Source organism: Falco cherrug, chromosome 10 (genome assembly GCF_023634085.1).
Source record: "Falco cherrug isolate bFalChe1 chromosome 10, bFalChe1.pri, whole genome shotgun sequence".
NCBI lineage: Eukaryota > Metazoa > Chordata > Aves > Falconiformes > Falconidae > Falco > Falco cherrug.
In genome coordinates this window covers 17,443,341-17,463,417 of record NC_073706.1, presented here as the reverse complement: position 1 = coordinate 17,463,417, position 20,077 = coordinate 17,443,341, and the positions used below count along the sequence as shown (strand labels likewise).

The following is a 20,077-nucleotide window of genomic DNA, read 5'->3' as shown; positions in this document are numbered from 1 at the left end:
GTCGCCGCGCCGCCCCCCAGCCCGCCCTCCCCATTGGCTGCGAGGCCACACGGGAGAGCTCAAAATCGGCTCCCTTCAGGCCATCAATCCCCATGGTGGCGAAGGTCTCGGCTTGGAAGGCGGGGCTTGGAAGGGCAAGCAAATTGGCTGCTGGGTTTTAACAGCGGGGGAGTGATGGACGTAGGCGCTGGCCAATAAGAGACCCCTGTTTGGGCGCCGCGCTCTGTGATTGGTGGAGGCCGGGGTGATCCTGGGGCGGAGGGAAGCCGTGCCCGTAAGGGTGCGGTGCGGTCTCTAGGCGGGTGGGTGCGTGAGGGGGCGGCAGAGCATGCCTAGGCCTCGTGGGCCGGCTCCGCCTCGGCGGGAGGCAGCTAGCGAGGCCCGGGGAGCCTTTAGGGCTTAAGCTCTGGCCTGTCCTTGGGGTCCGTTCCGAGGCGGGGAGCAGGCTGGCTGTTGCTGCCTGCCGGCGGGCTCTCCCTGAGTGCCTGCGAACCTTCCTCTCTCCTCCCGTGTTTCAGAGGGGCCATGGCAGAGGCTGACGGCCCTATGCAGCTGCTGGAGGTGTGCAGGCAGAGGCTTTCCCGGTTCCTCCACGATGCTGAGCACAGGCACTTGGCCTGGCTGCGGGAGGCGGAGGAGCAGGGCGTGAGGATGCTGGAGAGGTAGGGGCTGCCCCCGAGGGGACCTCTCCGTTTCCCGGGGAGCTGGCTGGCCTCAAAGCATTTCCAGCCCCTGTAAGTGAAGGGCATGTCTGGAGTTTCACAGCTGAGTAGCTGTGGGTTCAGAACGCAGCTCGGTTTTGGCCTTGGTGCCAAAATACATCCTACTCCCATGTTTCCTACCTAGCACTCATCCCCAGTTTTGTGGGTAGTAGTGGTTTAGGCAGTGGGGTACAGTAATCTGTCTTATGTGTTTGTCTGCCCAACAGCAGCTTTGGGGCTGAACCGGTATTAATGCCTAAAACACCATCACAGAGGAGGCGTCTCAAGAAAAGGCAGTCTTCCTGCCTGAAAGATGAAAATAAGGAGCCAAACAGGAGGAGGTAGGTGAGTCGGTTTGTTCTAGCTCTGTTGCGTGCCCTTTAAGAGGGAAACAAAATAGTAATTTTTTCCACATACACAGGAACATAAAATAGTTACTTTATTCCCTGAGTTAGCAAATACATTTAAAAGGGCATGTCAAGATTAATCAGCATTTTGATTCTTGTGAAATTTTGGGATAGAGTTGGCTGGTTTCCTTTGCTTCCATGTTTGTTTGGTTTGGGGTTTTTTCCGATCAGAAACAAAGAGTACTATATATTCTGTTTTCTTGTCTGTTTGGATTTTGATTTGGTTTTGTTTCAGCACAATTTTTGGCTTGAGGTTGCTACTGGTGATTACTCCCTAAACCTTTGTGGCGGTGCCCAAGAGAACCTGAGAATGGAATTCACTACAAGTGATGCACAGAAGTGGCATGTTCATGGTCACTGTTTCAACCAACAGGCAGAAAGGCTCAAAGGGATTAGTGGAGAAATTGAAGTGAAAATTCCAAGCAATTTGCGTAGAACCAACTGCACTTGTGGTTTTTAAACATGCCAAGGCAGGATGGTGTAGAGCACGATTAAATTGCATGTGTAGTCAGGGATGGCTGTGATGCTAATTAACTTTCTTAATGCCAGTGTTTCATGGTAGCTGGCTGTGTAGCTGCTCTCATCCTGTTGTCAACAGCAAGACAGTTAAAGTAACCTTCCCTTCAGAGGAGCATTTGTGGTGAGCTGAGGGCTGGCATGCTGACAGTTTCTGTAGCGTGACCCAAACCTCATCACTGGGTATGTGGTAGTAAACTATGTATTAAGGCACTTTAATTTTGATAACCCTAGTGAAAAACCCCACAGAAGTTGGACAGGAAGAGTTAGAACTAGAAGACTGTCAGAAACCAGACATGGAGGATGGAGAGAACAGCAAGAATAGTAAGGAAGCGTGGGAAGCTTATGTGTGTGTGTGGTGAAGGAGGGCAAGAGAAGAAAATGTTGCAGATCTAAACAAGGAGAGCTCTTAAGACATACTGTTTTCAGGTAGCAGCTGGATTGCTTCCCTGAAGAAGATAAGTCTTGCGTGTATTTTTCCTCATTTAAACTTGGTTTTGGAAAAGATGCTGATGCGACAAAATGCCTGGGTGGGTGGTCATTTGTCAACGGGAAGTTCATGCTGTGATTCAGCGTGTTGTGCTCCATCCTGCAAGGTCAGGGCATTGTTGTTTTTCTCTGTATGTATTTTAAAACTGATTTCTTAGTGTATTGTTAGTTACACATTTCCTGCTTGGTCTTTTTTGCTAATTCTAGCAAAAAGTCCCTCTTCTTGCTAGAAGTCAGAGTGAGAAATTAGAGAACAAGGTTGACAGGAGGGCAGAGGGTATCAACTTGAATACTGGCGGTAGGACAAGTTACTGCTTACTGGTGGTTGTGCACCAGGCGCTGTAAAACTTTGTTCTTACACCGCAGTGGGTTTTCATAGCTGTCTTTTCTAGCTCTCATGTGCTTCCACATTAGCTCTCCATTTTGTCCTTGTCTCCAATCTCCGCCCTTTACCTGGCTACCTCTGGATCACTTTGGCATCAGAAGCTACCTTTCTCTGGGCAAGCAAGGTCCTTGAGTTTTGGATTTGTCTACCTGATCTCCTTGACTTGCTGATGAAGCATTGGCAGTTACCTAATGCAGCACAAAAGATTCACTGCCAGAGTTCCCCAAGCCTCTGGGTAGTTGGTCAGTTTAACTGAAGTAATAGAGCTAGAGACAGTTACTGTGCCTGATGATTTTTCTCTTAAGTCGTTCAAAGAATTAATTACTCCTAACTGTATAGGTATCTTTTTTGCTGCCTTCCTCAGGATAACACTCAGGTCCTACATGTGTGGCAGCATTGCTGTTTCCCAGCCATGTTCAAAAACTGTTTAGAGCCATTTTCTTAGCACTTGGGTCCCTGCTTTCCTAGTGTTGTGCTTTATTCTGAGCAGCCTGCCAGAGAGCCTTCTGCTTCTAGTTGGGATCTTGTAGATCTCTACAGGGGAGACTTCCACACTGACTTGATTGTGGGAGACTGCAATATCTTTGATCCAAAATCCCTCCCTGTGTGGATGCCTATACTGTGCTGAAGGCAGAGTCAAGTTGGTTGTACCAGTGTGACTTTACTGGCCCCTGGTGCCAGCTCTGCCCAGGGCTGTGGGTTACTATCTGCGAAGAGCAACGAGTGTCCCAGTACCTCAGCTGCTGCTGTTTGTGTCCATGCAATACAACTTTTATTTGTGAGTCAGTGCCAGGCTGATAGCTGGGATGGTTGCAGTGAGCGTATGTGTCCTGCATTCCTGCCTATGGTATAGAGAGTAACGTTCAGCATAAAACATGTTGCGGGTAGCAGAGTAATAAACTCCCGTTTCTAGCCAACTAACTCTGACAGAGCACATCTGTGAGCTCTCAAGGTTCGGCTCCTGAATTTCACCAGTACTAAAGGATGGGTTGCCAAGGGGAATGGTGGAGGGGGGAAGCCTACAGGTTCACTTCCAAACTTGTCTGCTTTTTTTTTCCCCTCTAAAAATCATTTGGGAGTGGGAGACTTCTTCATTGCTTCATTTCAGATTATTTTTATTTAAGGCTGTCCAGAAGGAGAAGCAGCATCAAGCCAGCATCTTCCAAGCCAAGTTCCCAAAGGCGCTGCAGCAAATACCAACCCCAGAACCCTGACTGTCAGGGGGAAGAGGTGCCCGTGCCTGGCTGTGCAGTGACGTCCCAGGCGAGTGAGGCTGTTAGAAGCCAGCAGTTGCCCAAGGGGGATGCAGACACTGAGCTGCACAGTCTGTGTTCTGTCATCCCTGCTGACACGGCAGCGGGGAAGGGAGCCCCTGAAAGAAGTGCAAGTACCTCCACTCCCAAGGCTGCTAGAAATGGAGATCCTGCCATGCCTCAAGAAGGAGATGGATCTCCTCAAGGCCTCGAAAAGGTGCTTTTCCAGGACTCTGACAGCAGAATAACTACAGTGATGTCCAAAACACGCCGTTGTTCTGCACGCCGAAGCTTTGTGTGCGGCCCCCACAAGAGCCATAGGGCCTCCTTGGCAGAAAAATATTCACTGGCCAGCAAAAGAGAGAGCATGATCCGTCGGTCTATCAGCAGGGCCATTTCAAAGAAGGCAGCGGTGCGGGAATCATCCTCTGCCTCCAGCAGAGTGAGCTGTAAGTTTCTTTCAGTTGTCAAGTGCATTTCTTTGGCTCAGTCAGCTTCTGTGCTTTGGTGCATGGAGTAAGCAGCTGTGGAGCTGCTCATCCATATTGACTGTCTTTGGCTCCTCTTAGCCTCCTCGTTTGTAGACCTTGTGGCTTCCACTGATTTGGGGTGCAGTCTTCAGGTTCTCATCTGCTGTCAGACCAAGTCTCAGGCTGTGTTTTTCTGCAGCAGGTGAAGGAAGTGCCTGCTGGAGTATAGGCGAAGGGTTTGGAGGTTGGGTTACTTAGGTTGTGGGAGGGGAAAAAAACCCAAACAAACAAAAAAAAAAAAACAAACAAAAAAAAAACCAAAAAAAAAACCAGCAAAAGGGGAATGTGGTCTGGCTGGTTCTAGCCACATGTGTGGTTTGGCCCAACAGAAGAGACTATTTTGTTCCCTGGGGAGGAGCTTTAATTTGTGTGTCTTCTGCCAGCTCTCTGAAAAATGTATAGGAGCTGAATGTCTCCACCCCTGAAATTTGGCTGAAATTGGCAGAGGAACTTAAATGCTTTTTGGGTGAAGATAGAGAACCAAATAGCGTAGTCATCAGAGGAAACTGTTCCAAAATCCAGGCTATTCCTGGTAGCACTAAACTCCTGAATCCTCTATTCCCACTATTCCTGGGAAGGTTTTGTTTTTTGGACTTTCTAAAATCATAGCTTCTGAAGACAGATTGGCTTCTAATAAAGCACTGAGGCCTTTGGTATTTGGTTTTGTCAGCTTTGAGTCATGCTGTATCTAGGCATTCATTATAACACTTTCAGCTAAGTGGTGTTAGGGGGGGAATGAAATCAGCCTAAATCCACCAAATCTCTGCATAAAACTGTGTAAGGAGGCAGGAGCTGAAGTCAATTGACTGGGAAATGCTGTCTCTGACACAGCAAGAGCATGTTTGTGCGGCTGGAGCAGTCTGCAGGCAGAAGAGCTGCTGCTTCAGTTCTCTGCCTTCCCAGCCTACACCAGTTTGTCAGTGACACTTGAAGGAGGTGGTAGTTCTGGTGTGGAAAGCTGAGATGAGCAATCAGCGTGTTCCCTGGGAGGAAAGCCTGTACAGAGACCCGAGCTCTACCACGCATGCACTGCTGCTGTTGGGAAGCATCAGAATTAAATCCCCAAACTAGCTTATGTTTTTCTCCCCCAGGTCAAAGCTCCTTGGAAGTTTTTGTGGAAGATGATGGGACTAGCAGCATGAGGTGAGGCTACCACATAAAGCAGGCAGAAAGAAACCACAGAAAACCCTGCAAGGAAGCTGTATGTGTTCCTTTTATATTAAATGTGTAGGGCTGGTTTTGTAATGGACTGTTCAGGTGATGTTGTCACCTGGGGCTGGTTGGTATCTCAAAGCTTGCTGTTTAGGCACAGCCCTTTTCAAAAGTCTGTTCAGAGCACGGTGAGGTTAAGCACTGCATTAGGGTGAGGCTGCCAGCAGTTGCTCTCCCTGGTGTTGGCTGGCATCATGTGAATAATGTTCTGGGATTCCTGGCTGTAACCAGCCTCGAGTGCCTGGTGGTGCTGGAGGTCAGTCAGCTGTGGTCTGGCTTGAAAGGTGGGCAGGTACGACTCCACTGAAGGCTCACCAAGTTTTCTTTTTACCTGCTACGTGGAAGTTCTGTGGAAGGGAACAAGGCTTTTCAGGATGTTCAGTAATGCAGTGGTATGGTCTGTCAGAAGAATTTACCTCTCCACCTCTGTGTGGCCTGGCTGAAACAGGCTTGTGTGGATGTACTTACCTGTGCTTTCCTTGGGGTTACACATGCTGGCTCCATTGTACTTTTATCACCTGTAACTCACCCTTCAGAGCTGAAATAATTAAAATTGCTCTTCCTTTACAGACCTGGGCTGGAACTGAATCCCCCAAGTGAAAAGGTAAGTTTTAAGGAGCAACCTACAAACTATCTGTCTAGACATCTTCTCGCCTGAGTTGATACCTTTTGCTGAGCATTGTCACTGGAAGCAGGGGATGTGGCCAGGGATCGCTCTGTCATGTCTCTTCACGCCCAGCGAAGGCACTGCTGAGTTGGACAGTGCTGCCCTTCTAATGCTTAGGCAGCTAGATAAGCCGGCTGGCACTCTGGCTTCTGGTGGGCAGAGACATTTTGTGCCTTGATAAGGCCTTTTCAAGATGGAGCTTTCAGAGGTGCTTGGCCAGGTTCCCAGGAGTCGGCAAGCTTTTGCCTGTCAGCTGGGCATAGTAATAGACTGTGTATTTTTAGCCTGTCCCTGTTGCATGGCTGGTTTGAGCTGCAAAAATCAGGAGGGTAGTTCAAGTTAATGTGCTTTCCTTGGCCACTGAGGCCATGTATGCAGCAAGCTAGCGTAAGCCTGCAGTGGTAGCAGGACAAAGAAACCCATCCCCTCCTTTGAGCTGGCAAAAACATCCTGTGAATATACCGTAAAGGTACTTAAAGTGCCTAATGATGTTGTAACCTGAAACATTTCACAGGGACTTGTCTTTCAGGGCTGGAATATCTGTAGTTTGAAAATTGGGGTCTTCAAGGTATGTAGCAGCTGCCTGTCATGCTCAAGGTGCTTTGACTTTGGAGTCCAGGTTCAGTAAGGCACCTGCTCTGGTTAAGAAATGCTGGGCACCTGTCCTTCCTGCAGTGGCTGGTGTTCCGTGAGCAGACCCCCTGTTACTGAAACGAGCCAGTCAGCATGCATGCAGCAGCGCTGTAGCTCAGAGAAGCAGACCCTAGCCTAGCAGCAGGATTGCAGTTGGAAGTGACTGGCTTTTTCAGGGCAGCAGGTCTGTGGTAGCCTTGTTCTTTGGAGCAACCGTGCTAAGAGAATGCTTGTTTCCTTTTCTTGCAGATTCCTGAAGTCATCCTCGTTTCATGTGAAAGTGCACAAGCTGCCAGCCCTTCTGCACAGCACTTACCTCCTCCTGAGCAGCAGGCAGGGAACAATGAAGGTAACTTTGAGCTTTCTTGCTTTTCTTGCATGAAGCCCCAAAGAGACACAGACCAGGGAGTCAGCATGAGGGCTTGTAGAAAATCTGGGACTCGTGTTGAAACAAAACCACCTCTGACCAGTTAAGGTAAACTTTTGATCTCCTGAAGAGGTGAAACGTGCAATTAAATAAGTAAGGACATCTTGTAAATGTGTCCAAGCCTTGAGACAAATGCTGTCCTGTCCAACTTCAGTCTGCACGAGTAAGTGAGAACACTTGGAAAGGAGATTGCTCTTAGATGTGGAATCTTCCACATAGGGTAATGTTCTGTTAAAGCACCTTGACATCCATTTCCTCTGGGTTTATATTATGTGAGGATTTATAGGTCCTGTTTGTTTACTGTGCCTCAAAGCAAGGTGAGGGAGAGATTCAGGCTTTTTATTTATCCCCTGTGGGAACTATAGGATCTGATAAGCAGCTGTAGCTGCAGTGGAGGGAAGAGTAGCTGGAGGCCTTTTGCTGAGACACCTTGTGCATGTTCAAAAGGGTTTGTACAGCATGTGTACTACAGCATGCTTCACAGTGTATGTATGCAGCACTGATGTTCCAGGTAGCCATTCAGGCTGCTGGTTTCTCAGTTTGGTTACATGGCACGGGGCTCTGAGCACATGAGAGTTGGAGACAAGAACCAGAGCACTTCAGGATGCCTTGTGCGTGGTGCTAACTACAGCTTTCTTCACAGGAAGCTGTGTAAATCCAAACAGTGAACCCCAGAACAAGAACCAGGAACAGCCCCACTGTGCCAAGTCCCAGGAGAATCCCTCCCGCATCTGGTATGAGACATTTGCAAGGAGGAGGAATGAGCCAGTGGTCTGGAAGGACTCAGGCCTGGCTTTTTAAGTAATTTGTTTTAAAAAGCTTTGAGTGTTTGTTTCCCTACTTTTCCCCCCCACTTCTGATGTAGTTTTGAAATCTTCTTTGGCCAGGTCTTGTCTTGTGGAAGTTACTTGTGACTTCTTGAGCCTTGTTTGGGTCTGGGACCTAGGTCTGGCTTGGGAAGCAGACGCATGAGTTGATGCACAAACCAGCAAAAGTGCTTAAGATAGCACAGTTAATTTACAGCATAGATGTGACTCTGAGTGGTTCATAAAGGGGTGGTCTGGGAGTAATTTCAGAAGGCAACACGAATAGGTGACTGACCTGTTTATTTTTATCTTGTGCAAATGTCTGGAATACCTGACTGACTTCTTCACTCCTTGTATTACTGGTGTCTCACATGAGACTTCAGCTGATTTTTGCTTTGCCTTCAGTCTCCTGCCCTGGTTTTGCTGGGGTGAATTTGCTGTGGGTAGCGGATGGGAAGGGAGGCAATGGTAACCTCTGTTCTCATGCGGATGCCTAGCACTGTGTGATGGGTCAGAATATGCAGCCTTCCTCAGGGCTGCTGCTGGATTGGGCCCCAACTGTGCAGTGAAGGTGTTCTCCCTGGTTTTCCCTGGAATTAGGGGAAGCAAGTGAAGTAATTTCTGACACAGGTAAACCTGTGAGCATCCAAAGTTATTTATAAGGCACATGAAACCCTGGCAGTGAGTTGAACTGGGCTGGCTAGTTGCAAACACCAAGGTTATGTCTATCTTGTGCTGCTAATACCTGATAGACCTCTCGCCTGCTGAGGCTCTGGGTGGAGCATGAGAGTGAGCGTGATGTTGTACATTACTGCTCTGGAGCCTGGGTGTTCCCCTACTGAGTTGTTGCGTGCCTTTTCTGCCCTCCACAGTGGGATGGTGCGTGGGCCATGGGGCTCACTGAGTTGGTAGGAGGCCCATGTCCTCTAGCAGCGGTGAGTTGGCAGAGGGGAGTGTGTGATAGCAAGTAAATACTTTTGGAAAGATCGGGGAGCACAGTGGTCACCTAACGTGCCTCTTGCTAGTGCCATCAGGACAAGAAGCTGTAAACGAGCAGTGGATGTTACACGGAATGGGCAGCAGCCAGGGGGTCATACCCTTCCTCCTTCGGGTGACAAGCAGATTTCAGCAGACCAAACTTCTTCCTCTCCAGCTAGCAAGGTGAGTGGGTGCCATGGTCCTTTGCCTCCCTTTCCCTGGCAGGTACTGACTTCCCGACATCTTTTCCTCTTAGATGGTTAGACCATTGAAAAACTTCCTGCAGGCTGTACAGCGAAACCAGCTGCTTGTGAGCCCAGGGCCCACAGGACGTGGGGGTGTCATAAAGAACTTCATCAAACGCAATACACCCACCCGGCTTGATCTTAAGGTGTGTCAGAGTCCACGTTCCCTCGCAGGGCTGGAGGAGGGGGTCAAGGTTGGAGGAGTGTCAGGAGGGACTGTTTGCTTAGAAAAGCATAAGCATATTCCTAGTTCGGTCTGCTACTGTGGATTAGTGCAGGTCCTCGTAGCAAACTGGCCTCACAGTTCTACTTCATCCTCACCGGTGAAGGAAAACTGGTCAGTGTTGCCTTACATAGTTTGTCTGCACACACTGTTGTTGGCCAGGAGTCTTTAGCACCCATCCTCAAACCTTCCTCAGGAGCAGAGAAATCTCAGCTGCTCTAATTGTAGTCAGCAGCAACATTTTTATATTCTGGGACTGTTGAACCATAGGAGAGTGGGAAGATTTTTCTTTGCAGTGGGAATCTGCCCTTGTGTCTTGCATAACTGGCTGCTGTGGGGCTGAAGGACAGACAGTGTGGGGTCAGGCAATGGTTTCTCTACCACATACTGGTGAGGAGCTGCAGCTAAGAATGGGGTGTGCATGCTGTGAAGGGGAGTTCTAGTGTTGCTTCCAAAGCCTTGATCTATTTTTTTTGTCTCTTCTCTACAGGGAGACTTTGTCGTAAGTAATGACACCCTTAACTGTGGGGGCTGGAAGATTCTAACAGCTGTGCTTCTTGCCTCATGGGCACTGACAGCTTTCCCCTCACACTGGCATCCATGCAGCTCCCTGTCCAAATAAGTCAACTGGCCACACCAGTGGTGAGGTGGCAGGATCTTTTTTCAGGTGTGTTCTGCTGTGTCTGGGAGCTGCTAAGAAACCTTTTGGCCTCTAAGCGAGGCTGCTTGCACTGTGCTCCTTCTTCCCCATCCTCCCAGCTGCTGGTGTAGAATACTGTCCCGGGCGAGAAGCATTTGCTGCTACAGGTGGTCACCTACAGCAGGAGTGTGCTCTTCCTTGCCTAAACATATTCTCTACAGCTGAAGGACTGAGGTGTTTCCCTCCTATACCTGACTCTTCTGTTCTTATTAGTTGAATAAGCACTGATGCCAAACCGGTTTCCTCCCTACTGTTCACTTCCCATCCTGGTGTGTGGGTGAATATGACTCTGACAGTGACTTCTTTGTTTAGCAGGCTGCCTAGCCTCTAGCTGCCTGTGTGCAAGCAGCCTGAGGGTAGAAACAGGCCCCAGCAATTGGTACAGCCTGAACTCATGTCCCTTCAGGAGAGGGAGCGGCAGAGACTGGAAAGCCTCAGGAAGAAGCAGGAGGCTGAGGAACAGAGGAAAAAGAAAGTGGAGGAGGAAAAGAGGCGGCGGCAGGCAGAAATGAAACAGTGAGTTGGGTCCCTTACCCCCTCCTCCTTCCCTGGTTCAGCACAGAATTGCCTTTGAGGCCTTTCCTGCCCGGCAGACAGCACTGCTGTACCACGCTTTGTGCCTCCTGTTTGGAAGGAGCATTTAGCAAGTGGTGCAGCCTGGGCAGCCTGAGCCCTTCTGTTCATGGCTCGTGGCAGTAAGAACTGTGTTGATGCAAAGCACCTGATAATATCTAAACTTCATCCAGAAGTGAGCCAAGGCTCAGCTCAGCCGAAGCAAGTCAAGCAAAATAACTGTTTTCCCCAGTACCATGGCAAGTCCCTGTTCCCCCAGCATCCTCTCTGCTGGAGCAGGCAAAGCTAACAAGCCCCTCTTGCACGCATGGTGCCCAGGAAGAGGGAAGAGCGTCTGAGGAAGGCACTGCAGGCTCGGGAGCGGGTGGAACAAATGGAAGAAGAGAAGAAAAAGCGAATGGAGCAGAAGATTTTACAGAATGATGAGAAGGTAAGAAGGCTAACCAAGCTTTGGACCGTGCAGTATAGTGACATTACCTCGGTGAGCTCTGAGACCAAGAGGGTGTAGACACACTGCGGGTATGATACATGCAAGCCCTGGGTTGCTGCTGATGGTGACTAATCAGGTGGTGGGTAAGTCTGCATCAGAGACACTGAAATTCTCTGTCTAACATGAGGAGGCTTTTGTTCTCTGTACCTCTGCAGTGGTGCTAAACATTCCTGTTCTTACATGCAGTGTTTATGGTGTTCTGTGTTCAAGGAATGTGTCAGCATCCCTCAACTGTCCTGTGAACAGGCCCTGCCAATGAGACAGCCTTACTCAGCTCACAGTGCACTGAGCGAGCTGTTCACACAAGACATTACAGACAGTGAAGGTGTGGTACTTGCAAGGGGTTGCAAAGATGTGGTGGGAAAGAATAGCTACCAAGCCTGCAAGGGATGCTCATGGCTAGTAGACTTGGCTGTGTGTGTATTTGTATTATGTTTTTTTTAAAGCAGTGTCTGGCCCCTGTTTGGGGGCAGGCAGATGAAGAGCATGCTAGGATGGACTGCTCGTTGCTGTGTGTGGATGGTGCTGCTGCTTTTGTACAATCGCACGGGTTCTGCAGGGTTGAGGAGGCTGTGCCCTAGCAGCCTTTGGGAGAAGGATGGTTGCTCATTTTGGGGACTAAATGTGGACTGAAGTAACATTTGGAAAGGGTCAGCCTTAGCAGAAAACAAAGGAGTCGTGCTCCTTTCAGCCTTTCCCAAAGACTGAGCAGCCAAAAATACTCCCAGTCTTGACGAGTCTGCTGCTGTGGACATACTAGTGCTTTTGCTGCAACAGAGCTCAAGTGATGGAACTGTGTTGCTGGGGCTCAGTCAGCTCTCACATCCCCAGTTCATTCTGCAGTTCAGTTAGGCAGCAGCAGCACTGCAGGAGAAGTAGCAACCAGGTGCTAGAACCCCTTGTTCTGCAGAGAATCACAAGATGGGGACAGGTATTTTGGGGTTGTGTAATGGTCTCTGTGCTCCCCTCCCCTGTCACCCCAAGCAATGGGTGTCTCTTTGCGTGGCCTGTGGTAAGTGGTAGACTTGCTGCACGAGATTGGCACTAAATCCAATGCATGTGTGCCACTTGCTGGGCGTTGGGTTCTCTGTCTCATCAGGACCTGGGATATCACAGCCTTCAGAAGCAGTCCTCGTCCTCCATTTGGGCAAGGCTGTGCGGTGCGTCCTCGGGGGCGGTGGAGCAGACGTGTGTGTCTTTCTCAGGTGCACCTCTCACAAGTGCGAGAAGAGAAAGTGGCAGAGGAGCGGAGCAAGAAAAAGCTGTCCAAGAAGTGTGGGGAAGCTGATGCACGGAAGCAGAAATGGCTGAGGATGGTAAGCTCAACTCCAAGTCCCTCCTGCATGTAGAAAAGGGAGTAGCAGGAAACTCGTGCGCTGTTCTGACTGGTGGGACAGGGAAGGGTTACTGCCTCTCCTGCTGCAGGGAATTTAGTGTCCATGCTGCAAGATTTCTGTCTAGACAGTTGATGTTGGGTTTAAACACAAGGATACTTTGGGCCTGTGTGGACAGAAGGGGGAGACTGCCCAACTGGTAGGCAGGCCGTGGGAAATGAGAATGAGACATAACTGGCATAGGTTGTCTCAAAGCATTTGCTTTCTCCATTTTGACCCACCTGAGCTGGAGGGTTACGAGGGTTTTCTTCTGTCTTCAGGAGGAAGACAAATTTGGGCAGCAAGAAACACTGCAGAAGAGGAGAGAAGATGGAGTGAAAGCAAAAGGAGAGAAAGTTTTGGAACTGAAAAATCTTATAGAGCAGCAACAGGTGGAACAAGTGAAGGAGAGGTATTAGCTTGTTCCTATCCTGGAGGAGGGGATTTGGCAGCAGGCACAGTGAAGCAGTAAATATAAATAGTATTGCTGAAATTGGGACTGTCTGGCTGTCCCAAAGGTTTCAGTTGCTGAAGCAAGAGGCTATAAGGATGCCTGAGGGGGTGGGCAGACATGCTTTCCTCTAACTAAATGACAACTTTTTTCCCCAGGGATCACAAACAGCAAGTGAAAGAGAAGGCCCTCCAACTACAGCTGGGGTCATCAGTGCTTACAGAAAAAAACATAAAGGTGGGGAGCTGAAGTGGTCTTGGAACAACTTCTGTTGTAAACTAGTAAGGCATAGGATACACAGACTTGTTTTCCAAGCGCTGTGTTACTGGTTAAGGTTTTAACATTTGCTGTTATGTTATTGGGAGGAACAAATATGATAAAATGGATGACAAGCCAAACATTATTGTAAGGAGTTGGGGTTTGTGTGAGAATAAGCCAACTCTGTTGATAAAGTTGGGGTTGACTGTTTTCTTGGTAACAGGTGAGCCTTCTCAGCCCCATCACAAGATGGGTGACAGCCATAAAATCGCACTTTGAAGAACACCTCCAAATGGCATTCACCGATACTTAAATGAATATGGAAATTAGTAAGAGAGGTTTTTTAATACTACATTCACTCACTGTATTTGGAGGATATGATCCCCATAACAAACTTCAGGTATCAATGGCTTCATGTAGTTTCATTTGCACTTGAAGAATGTTATTGGGTTAAAGTCAAGGCTGTTTGTCTGAAAATATCACAGCAACATTTTATTTTCACTCTACTTTTAACGTCACTCTTTCTTCTGCCTCCTTAATTAGTAAAAAATCAAACCCTGAAATGCTGCTACTTTTAAGGATAAATTCCTCCTTCTGTTTTTACTCTTGCTGCCCTTACTCACTAGGTCCATGACATTCAAACTCCTGTTTGTGCTATATAATTTTAATGAAGGTTTAAAATCTTCATATGCTGCCAGCAGCTGGGCTGGAGTGAGCCACAGCACAGGTCCTCCAGATAAGAGAGATGTTGAATATAATCCAAAATGCCTGCAGCTCTTGCCCTCCTGTTAGGTCTTCCCTACTGAGTAGAATGGGAGAAGAAACACCTAGAAAAAAGTGGTTTGGATTGAAAAGGAGCCCAAGCAGTGATTTTTTTTTTTTTTTTTTTTTTTTCTCCTTAGGAGGAAGAGAGGCCAAAAATGTTGCACCCGCTGCCTGCGCAGAAGAGAGCCAAGCCTCCAGAATCCACTGCCGTGGCTTGTAATACCTGGCCCAAAGCAGTTAAGGTAAGCATAGGCTCTGGAGACATTGTCGATCTGGCTCTGAGCAAAGACAGGAGTTGCTTTATCTTTGAGTCCTGGGGTTTTGGTTTGTTTTTTTTCTGCAGAAGACACAGAGAAACCGAGGGTTTTCTTGCAAGGACCCCAGAATATATGGCTCAGTTCCAGACAGTCTGGTTGTTTTGCTTGGGTGAACATGAATGAAGAATGACTTAATTTTTGCATCGTAACAGGAGGAAGATCGACTGCAGAAGCCTCAGCAGCAGCTGGGAGAGGAGAAAAAAATCAAGCAACCGGAAGAATTAACTGCTGCCTGTGGTGCATGGCTGAGAAAAACTGTAAAGGTGAGTCCTGGTTGCAGCCGAGCGCTCAAATAACACGAGTCTGTGGTATCTAATTGGCTCCTGCGGTTGGAGCCAGCCTGCAGATTTGTTATCCATCAGTGATGGCGCAGGAAATGCAACAGTCAAGTGCAGGCTGTTGGTGTTTAACAGGCCTCTGTGCAGAGGAGGGGATGTATGTCTGTCTTGGGTGCTTGGTGGAGAGCTCAGCACGGGGAACATGAAGGAAAAAGTGCTTCGTCTTGGAAAAGATGTCGGAAATGGCCACAGGATGGCAGCGCACCATGAGGCGTCAGCTTAGCCTGCAGCAACCCTGATTCTGGCTGGCTGTTGGGTCTCCAGGGACTGTTTGAATTGGAGCTGCTTAAACCTGGTAACTGCTGGAGGGGTGGAGGTAAAAGCTGCTCAGAGTCGAACAGACTTGAGTACTGCCTCTGCCAGTAAACCTGCTTGTCTCTGGGCTGACTGACTCCTTGACTTCTCCATGCTGTGACTCATGTCAGAGCTCTGGAGGATGAAAACCAGATCTGCCGGGAAACACATGAAAGGGTTCAAGTGGTAGAGCCATGTGTGCAAAAGCCAAGTACTTAGACATACACAGTGTGTTCTTCCAGGGCTTTTATTCAAAAAACAGGAGGGAAAGGGGTTAAAAGGGGTTATCAAGTCACTGAGCACAGTGACAGTTTTTGTATTTGTACAGACATGTGTGTATTTCTGTATTCCTTTAATGGATAGTCCTGCAGAATTAGGTTTGCCTTCCCAGAGGGTCAGCACCTCTAGGTTGTCCTGTACGACAAAAGGCCGTCCTGTCTCTAGTCATCCCTGTTCCTCACCACAAAAGGTATCGCCGACCTTTGGCTTGCGCTCTTCTGACCTGCAGTTTCAGTGTGAAACAGAGGCCTGGCTGGGTACTGGCAGGCTCTTCTGGCAGCTTGGAGCCACAGGGTGGGCAATTGGCTGTTTCAGCCCTGTGTTTGCAGTCCCTGCTGCAGCACACAGTCCTGCGCTACAGCCTGGCTTTCAGCGGTCCATGGCTTCTAAGCAAAGTTCAGTTAAAAAAAGACAAAGAGGATTTGAGCATTTCTACATCTCAACCCAAAGTCATCTGTTGAGTAGGAATATTATAGATCTTCCAGTTAATGTGTAGATCAAAGGCTTCCCGTACAGGGGCAGGTGACCTTTTCATCTCTCTCCTGTTTTTTGACCTAGGGGTGAAAATGAACATGTGGTGCATCTGCTCTAGGAAGCGAGCCGTTGGCTCTCGTTTCTGGCTGCGCTCCCTTTACAGTGAAGTTCCTTGCCCAGCCTGTGGCATTGGGAGCGCACCTCTTAACTTGTGGCTTGTGCTCAGTGTGAGGGGACTGCCGAAGTAGCTGGACAGCATCTCGCTGCGGCTCTGCGCTGGGACCAGAGCACAGCCTGCTCATCTTGCTGGTGTCAGGGCTTTGAGGTGCCTGCAAAGGGTCAGGCTGCATGGGTCGGGTGGTCAGCCTGCCCTGGCTGCTCTCCTGCCCGATTGCAAGGTCTGCTTCCTCTTCTGATCAGTGCTTATCTCTGTGATTTCAGAAACCTATCTCCCCATCCTACTTAAGACCCTTGAAGGGCACAAAGGCATCCAGATCCCCAAAGGTAAACAAAAATAACTATGGGATGGATCTGAACAGTGACGATTCCACAGATGATGAGAATCAACCTCGGAAGCCTGTCCCTGCCTGGGCTGATGGTAGGTGCCAAGTCTGGTTTGGCTTCCTTGAATTCATTCCCTGGGAAGCTGGAGCTTTCCCGATTCGCTTGGTGCGATCTCAGGTTCCCCAAAGCGCAGTCCAGGAAACTTCAGCAGTGCTGGCAGCTGCTGGCTTCAAGCATGAGGGGGACTGGAGCTGCTTTCCTGCAAGTGCTCTCGTGTTGAAGTTAAACCCAAGTCCTTCATGCATGTGTTTGGATCTGAGGGTGTGAAAAGAGTGGTGAAGGCTCTGCTAGTAATGAGGCAGCCGGCCTCCCTCAGGGGAACCAAGGTGTGGTGGGTGTGGGGTGTGCCTTGTGTGCCGAGTGGCTTGAAACAAGCACTGCTGGCAACCTGGAGGTGGGTGTGGAGTTCAGAGCTTTGCAGTGAGCAAGTAAACCTGTTATTCACACTTGCTGCACAGGTAGTAGTTTTTCAGGTGTGGAAGAAGAGTCCCTGTCCTGCAGGGAAAGGGAACCTTAAGCAGAGTGCTGAAAACTTACTCGAGTCTCTTCCCCAATATGGTTGTTTCCATAGGGTCTCAGCTTAATCAAGCCATTTTACACCAATACTATCACCCGGTGAATGTTGACCAACTCTTTGGTCTAATTCCAAGCCCTAAGCTGGAGGATATTTTTGGCAAGAGCAAACCCAGATACTTCAAGCGCACAAGCTCAGCAGTTTGGCATTCCCCACCTGGGACCAAATCTACCTGTGGCCCATGTTGCAACTTCAAGAGCTGAGAAACTGCAGAGAGACGTGTTTTTATAATAATATGGTGTATCTGTTTTCTTAGCATGCAGCATATTTACAGTGTTAAGCTTTTTTTTAGAAAAATGAAAATATTTAATAAAATCCCTTTGCAATAAAGGCTATCAGTGTTTCTCTCCTCTCTCCCCACGCCCTCTCCCTGCCATGGTGGGATGGTACTTCTGGATGGCTGACTTGAGATCGATGGCTGTGGTTTCTGCAAGTGAAAATGCAGATGTTTGAAGATGTGACATTGCACCATTACATATTCCTGCAGATCACTTGCAGAATCTTACACAAGGAAGCTGTGAAATTGCTGTAGGGAAGATTCAAATTTTTTAATCAACCTGAGCAGGTAATATTTTCATAACGCATTTTGTATATTTATGTATTTAACAATGCTTCTATCTGCAAGTAGTTTTTCCTTCAAGAATTCTTGTGACCTCTTGTTAGTCTGAGCCAGAATCTTTTTCCTGCAGTTAGAAAAATCTGCTTGAACTGCTAAAGCAATGTCTAAATGTCTTGTTGCTGTTCTTTTCTAATGGAAAAATGAAGCCTGGGGTAAGTTTTTGGTCCTGTTTTTCTAGGAGGCTTTAGCATACAGCCTTGCTTGGGCAGAAGGGAGATGTAGTTGGAAGCTGTGGCTAGGAAAGGGTAAGCAGTGCAATGATTTCTGTAGGAGTGTGTTGGCATTGCCCGCTGCGTGCTCCCCTGCCTGTGTGCACCCTGGGGCGTGCTCCGTGGCAGCAGGCATCTCCTGGCTCCTGCAGCGCATCCCAAGCCCAGGCCGGTGGTTGCCTGGGGACAGCTGTGGCATGCTGTGGTGGTGGTGGAGGGTCCCGAGGCCCCACAGAGCTGTGTGGGGACAGCTGTGCACCAGTGCTGGGTCTTGGCTGCCCTTACAGGCCCCGGAGTGCTAGCTGGTGTAGCTGGCGGCATTCCAAGAGAGATTTGGCTAGCTAAACCCTGCTGACCGTAGCAATGAGGAAGATGCTTAGATGAAAAGGGAAAGTCCCCAAGTCGGAGCCAAGTCCCACACTTGCCAAAATAACCTTTCCTTCCTCTTTCTTCAGTTGTCCCATCTCGAGCTGCACTGTCTAGCACAAACGTGAGCACAGTGGAGGGACTCCCCCCTGCCCTGGGTGGTGTGGCGTGTTGCCCTGGGATCCCTCCTGCAGGCTGGGGCTGTTCCCTTTTGCTGTGTGATCAGAGCTGTGACCTGCCTCGAGGAGGAGGAGGGTCCCTAGCCCATGCAGCCCTGCCCAGACCCTGGTACTGGGCTGGCGATCTGCCTCCCCCTTCGGCTGCAGGCTGCCAAGAGCAAACGCAGAGATGTGGCCGTGGGCCTGTTCAGAGCGCTCTAGGCCTGCTTACCTCTGCCAGAGTGGTTTTGGGGAGCTTTATGGTGGAGTTGGAGGGTTTGGAATAGAGGAGTTTGCAGGTGTCATGGTGGAAGTGTCTTGCAGGCTGTTAGAGCTTTTGGTGGGTCTCTAGAGCTCTGAACTCTGCAGAGCCAGTGATAGCAGCTGGGATGAGCTTTGCAGAGGCACAGAGCAGCTCAGCATGTGCCAGCAGAGCTCTGCAGCCACTAAAGGCTGTGTGAAGCTGCTTTTGGCTGCTGGATTGCATCCCTGCTCCTGGGAGTAGTTCTGTTTCTGTTCACCTTGGGCTCCCCACCCCCCCCCCCCCCTGCATCCCACTGAATGCTTGTGGGGCTCTCAGTGACTCTTTCCCTTCTTGGCTGGTCTCTCTTGGGTCCCCCTGAGCTCTCTGGGCTTATCTCTGTGTCTTTTGGGGTCTCCTGGGTCCCTCCAGGGTTTCAGTGTCCCTTAGGTCTTTCAACCCCTCTCAGTAGTGTTACCCAAAGGAGTAACTCATGAGGTAGAAGATGGATTTGACTTGGTTTTTACTGAAAGGGGCTGAGCCTGCTGGAGGGGAGATGTGCTCGGGCTCAAACGATCACAGCTGTGCCCAGGGGCAGAGCTCTTGCTGCCTCCTCATCAATGCACTGAGTTCTGGGGGTGCTGCCAGTGTTCTCCCCAGGGCAGCAGCAATCGAAGGGTCCAGCTGGTTCTGTGGCTTTGGTGGTCCCCTCACTGTGCTCCCACCTCTCTCCTGCTCCCTGCTGCGTCCAGCCGGGCTGCACCCCACTCCTCCCCTTACACAGGATGCTGCAGAGCTGATTTCAGCCTATGTGGCAACACCCTCACTTCATCTTTCTCAGATCTGGGGGGTAGGGGATGGCCTCTGGCCCTCCTGGGTTCCTCCACGCTTTCCTGGGTGCTCTGCACTCCCTTGGCTCAGCTCCCTGGGGCTCCCTTGGATTCACCTGGGCTTTCCTGGTCTCTCTGGGGCGCACCTAGCATCACTTGAGCTCTTGGGATCTCCCTGGAGGTCTTTTCCCCTGGTTTTGCTGGGCTTTCTTGCACTCTTGTGACCTTTCTCACTAGTGGTTTTCTCGGGTGCTTTCAGGGTGGCCACAGCACCTCTGGGCTTCCTTAATCTCTGCAGAGCAGGATGCTCTTGCATCGCTGGTTTCCCCAGGCTCTCCTGGGCTATTTCAGGCTCCCCTGAGCACAGGCTGCAGCTGCTCCCTGCCAGCTGGCTTCTGTCCCTCATGGTAATCCTCAAATTACTGTGTTAGACCTCACTAAGGAGGCAGTGATTTCTGGGCCCTGGCAGGGGCTGGGAGCCGGAGGCCAGGCTGCCGTCTGGAGCTGGCTGCCGGAGGATCGAGGTTTGCTGGCACAGGAGGGAGCAGGGGCCATCAGGCACCATCATGCTTTTGGCAAGGGGCAGGTTTAGTTTCAGCCCCGCGCCAGTATGTCCAGCCACAGGCTCTGTGGTGGGATGAGCAGCAACTTCCAGCAGGGCCCTGCCAGAGCCACTGCCACTGCCAGAGTGTTTCCAGTCTGGGACAGGGAATCGGCACAAGCTGTGAAGCA

General features: G+C 49.7%; 1 protein-coding gene across 1 annotated transcript; it reads left to right on the top strand.

Moving 5' to 3' along the window:
• Positions 1-104: 104 nt before the first annotated feature.
• On the top strand, positions 105-18,767 carry LOC102052620 (inner centromere protein-like). The gene is made up of 19 exons (XM_055722000.1): positions 105-662; positions 929-1,042; positions 3,623-4,200; positions 5,373-5,424; positions 6,064-6,097; positions 7,043-7,142; positions 7,864-7,954; positions 9,061-9,187; positions 9,261-9,395; positions 9,963-9,974; positions 10,579-10,688; positions 11,064-11,175; positions 12,441-12,551; positions 12,890-13,020; positions 13,218-13,296; positions 14,220-14,324; positions 14,552-14,662; positions 16,226-16,382; positions 16,920-18,767. The coding sequence occupies exons 1-19, from the start codon at positions 526-528 to the stop codon at positions 17,123-17,125; spliced, it is 2,502 nt and encodes an 833-aa protein (XP_055577975.1). The 5' UTR covers positions 105-525; the 3' UTR covers positions 17,126-18,767.
• Positions 18,768-20,077: the final 1,310 nt, after the last annotated feature.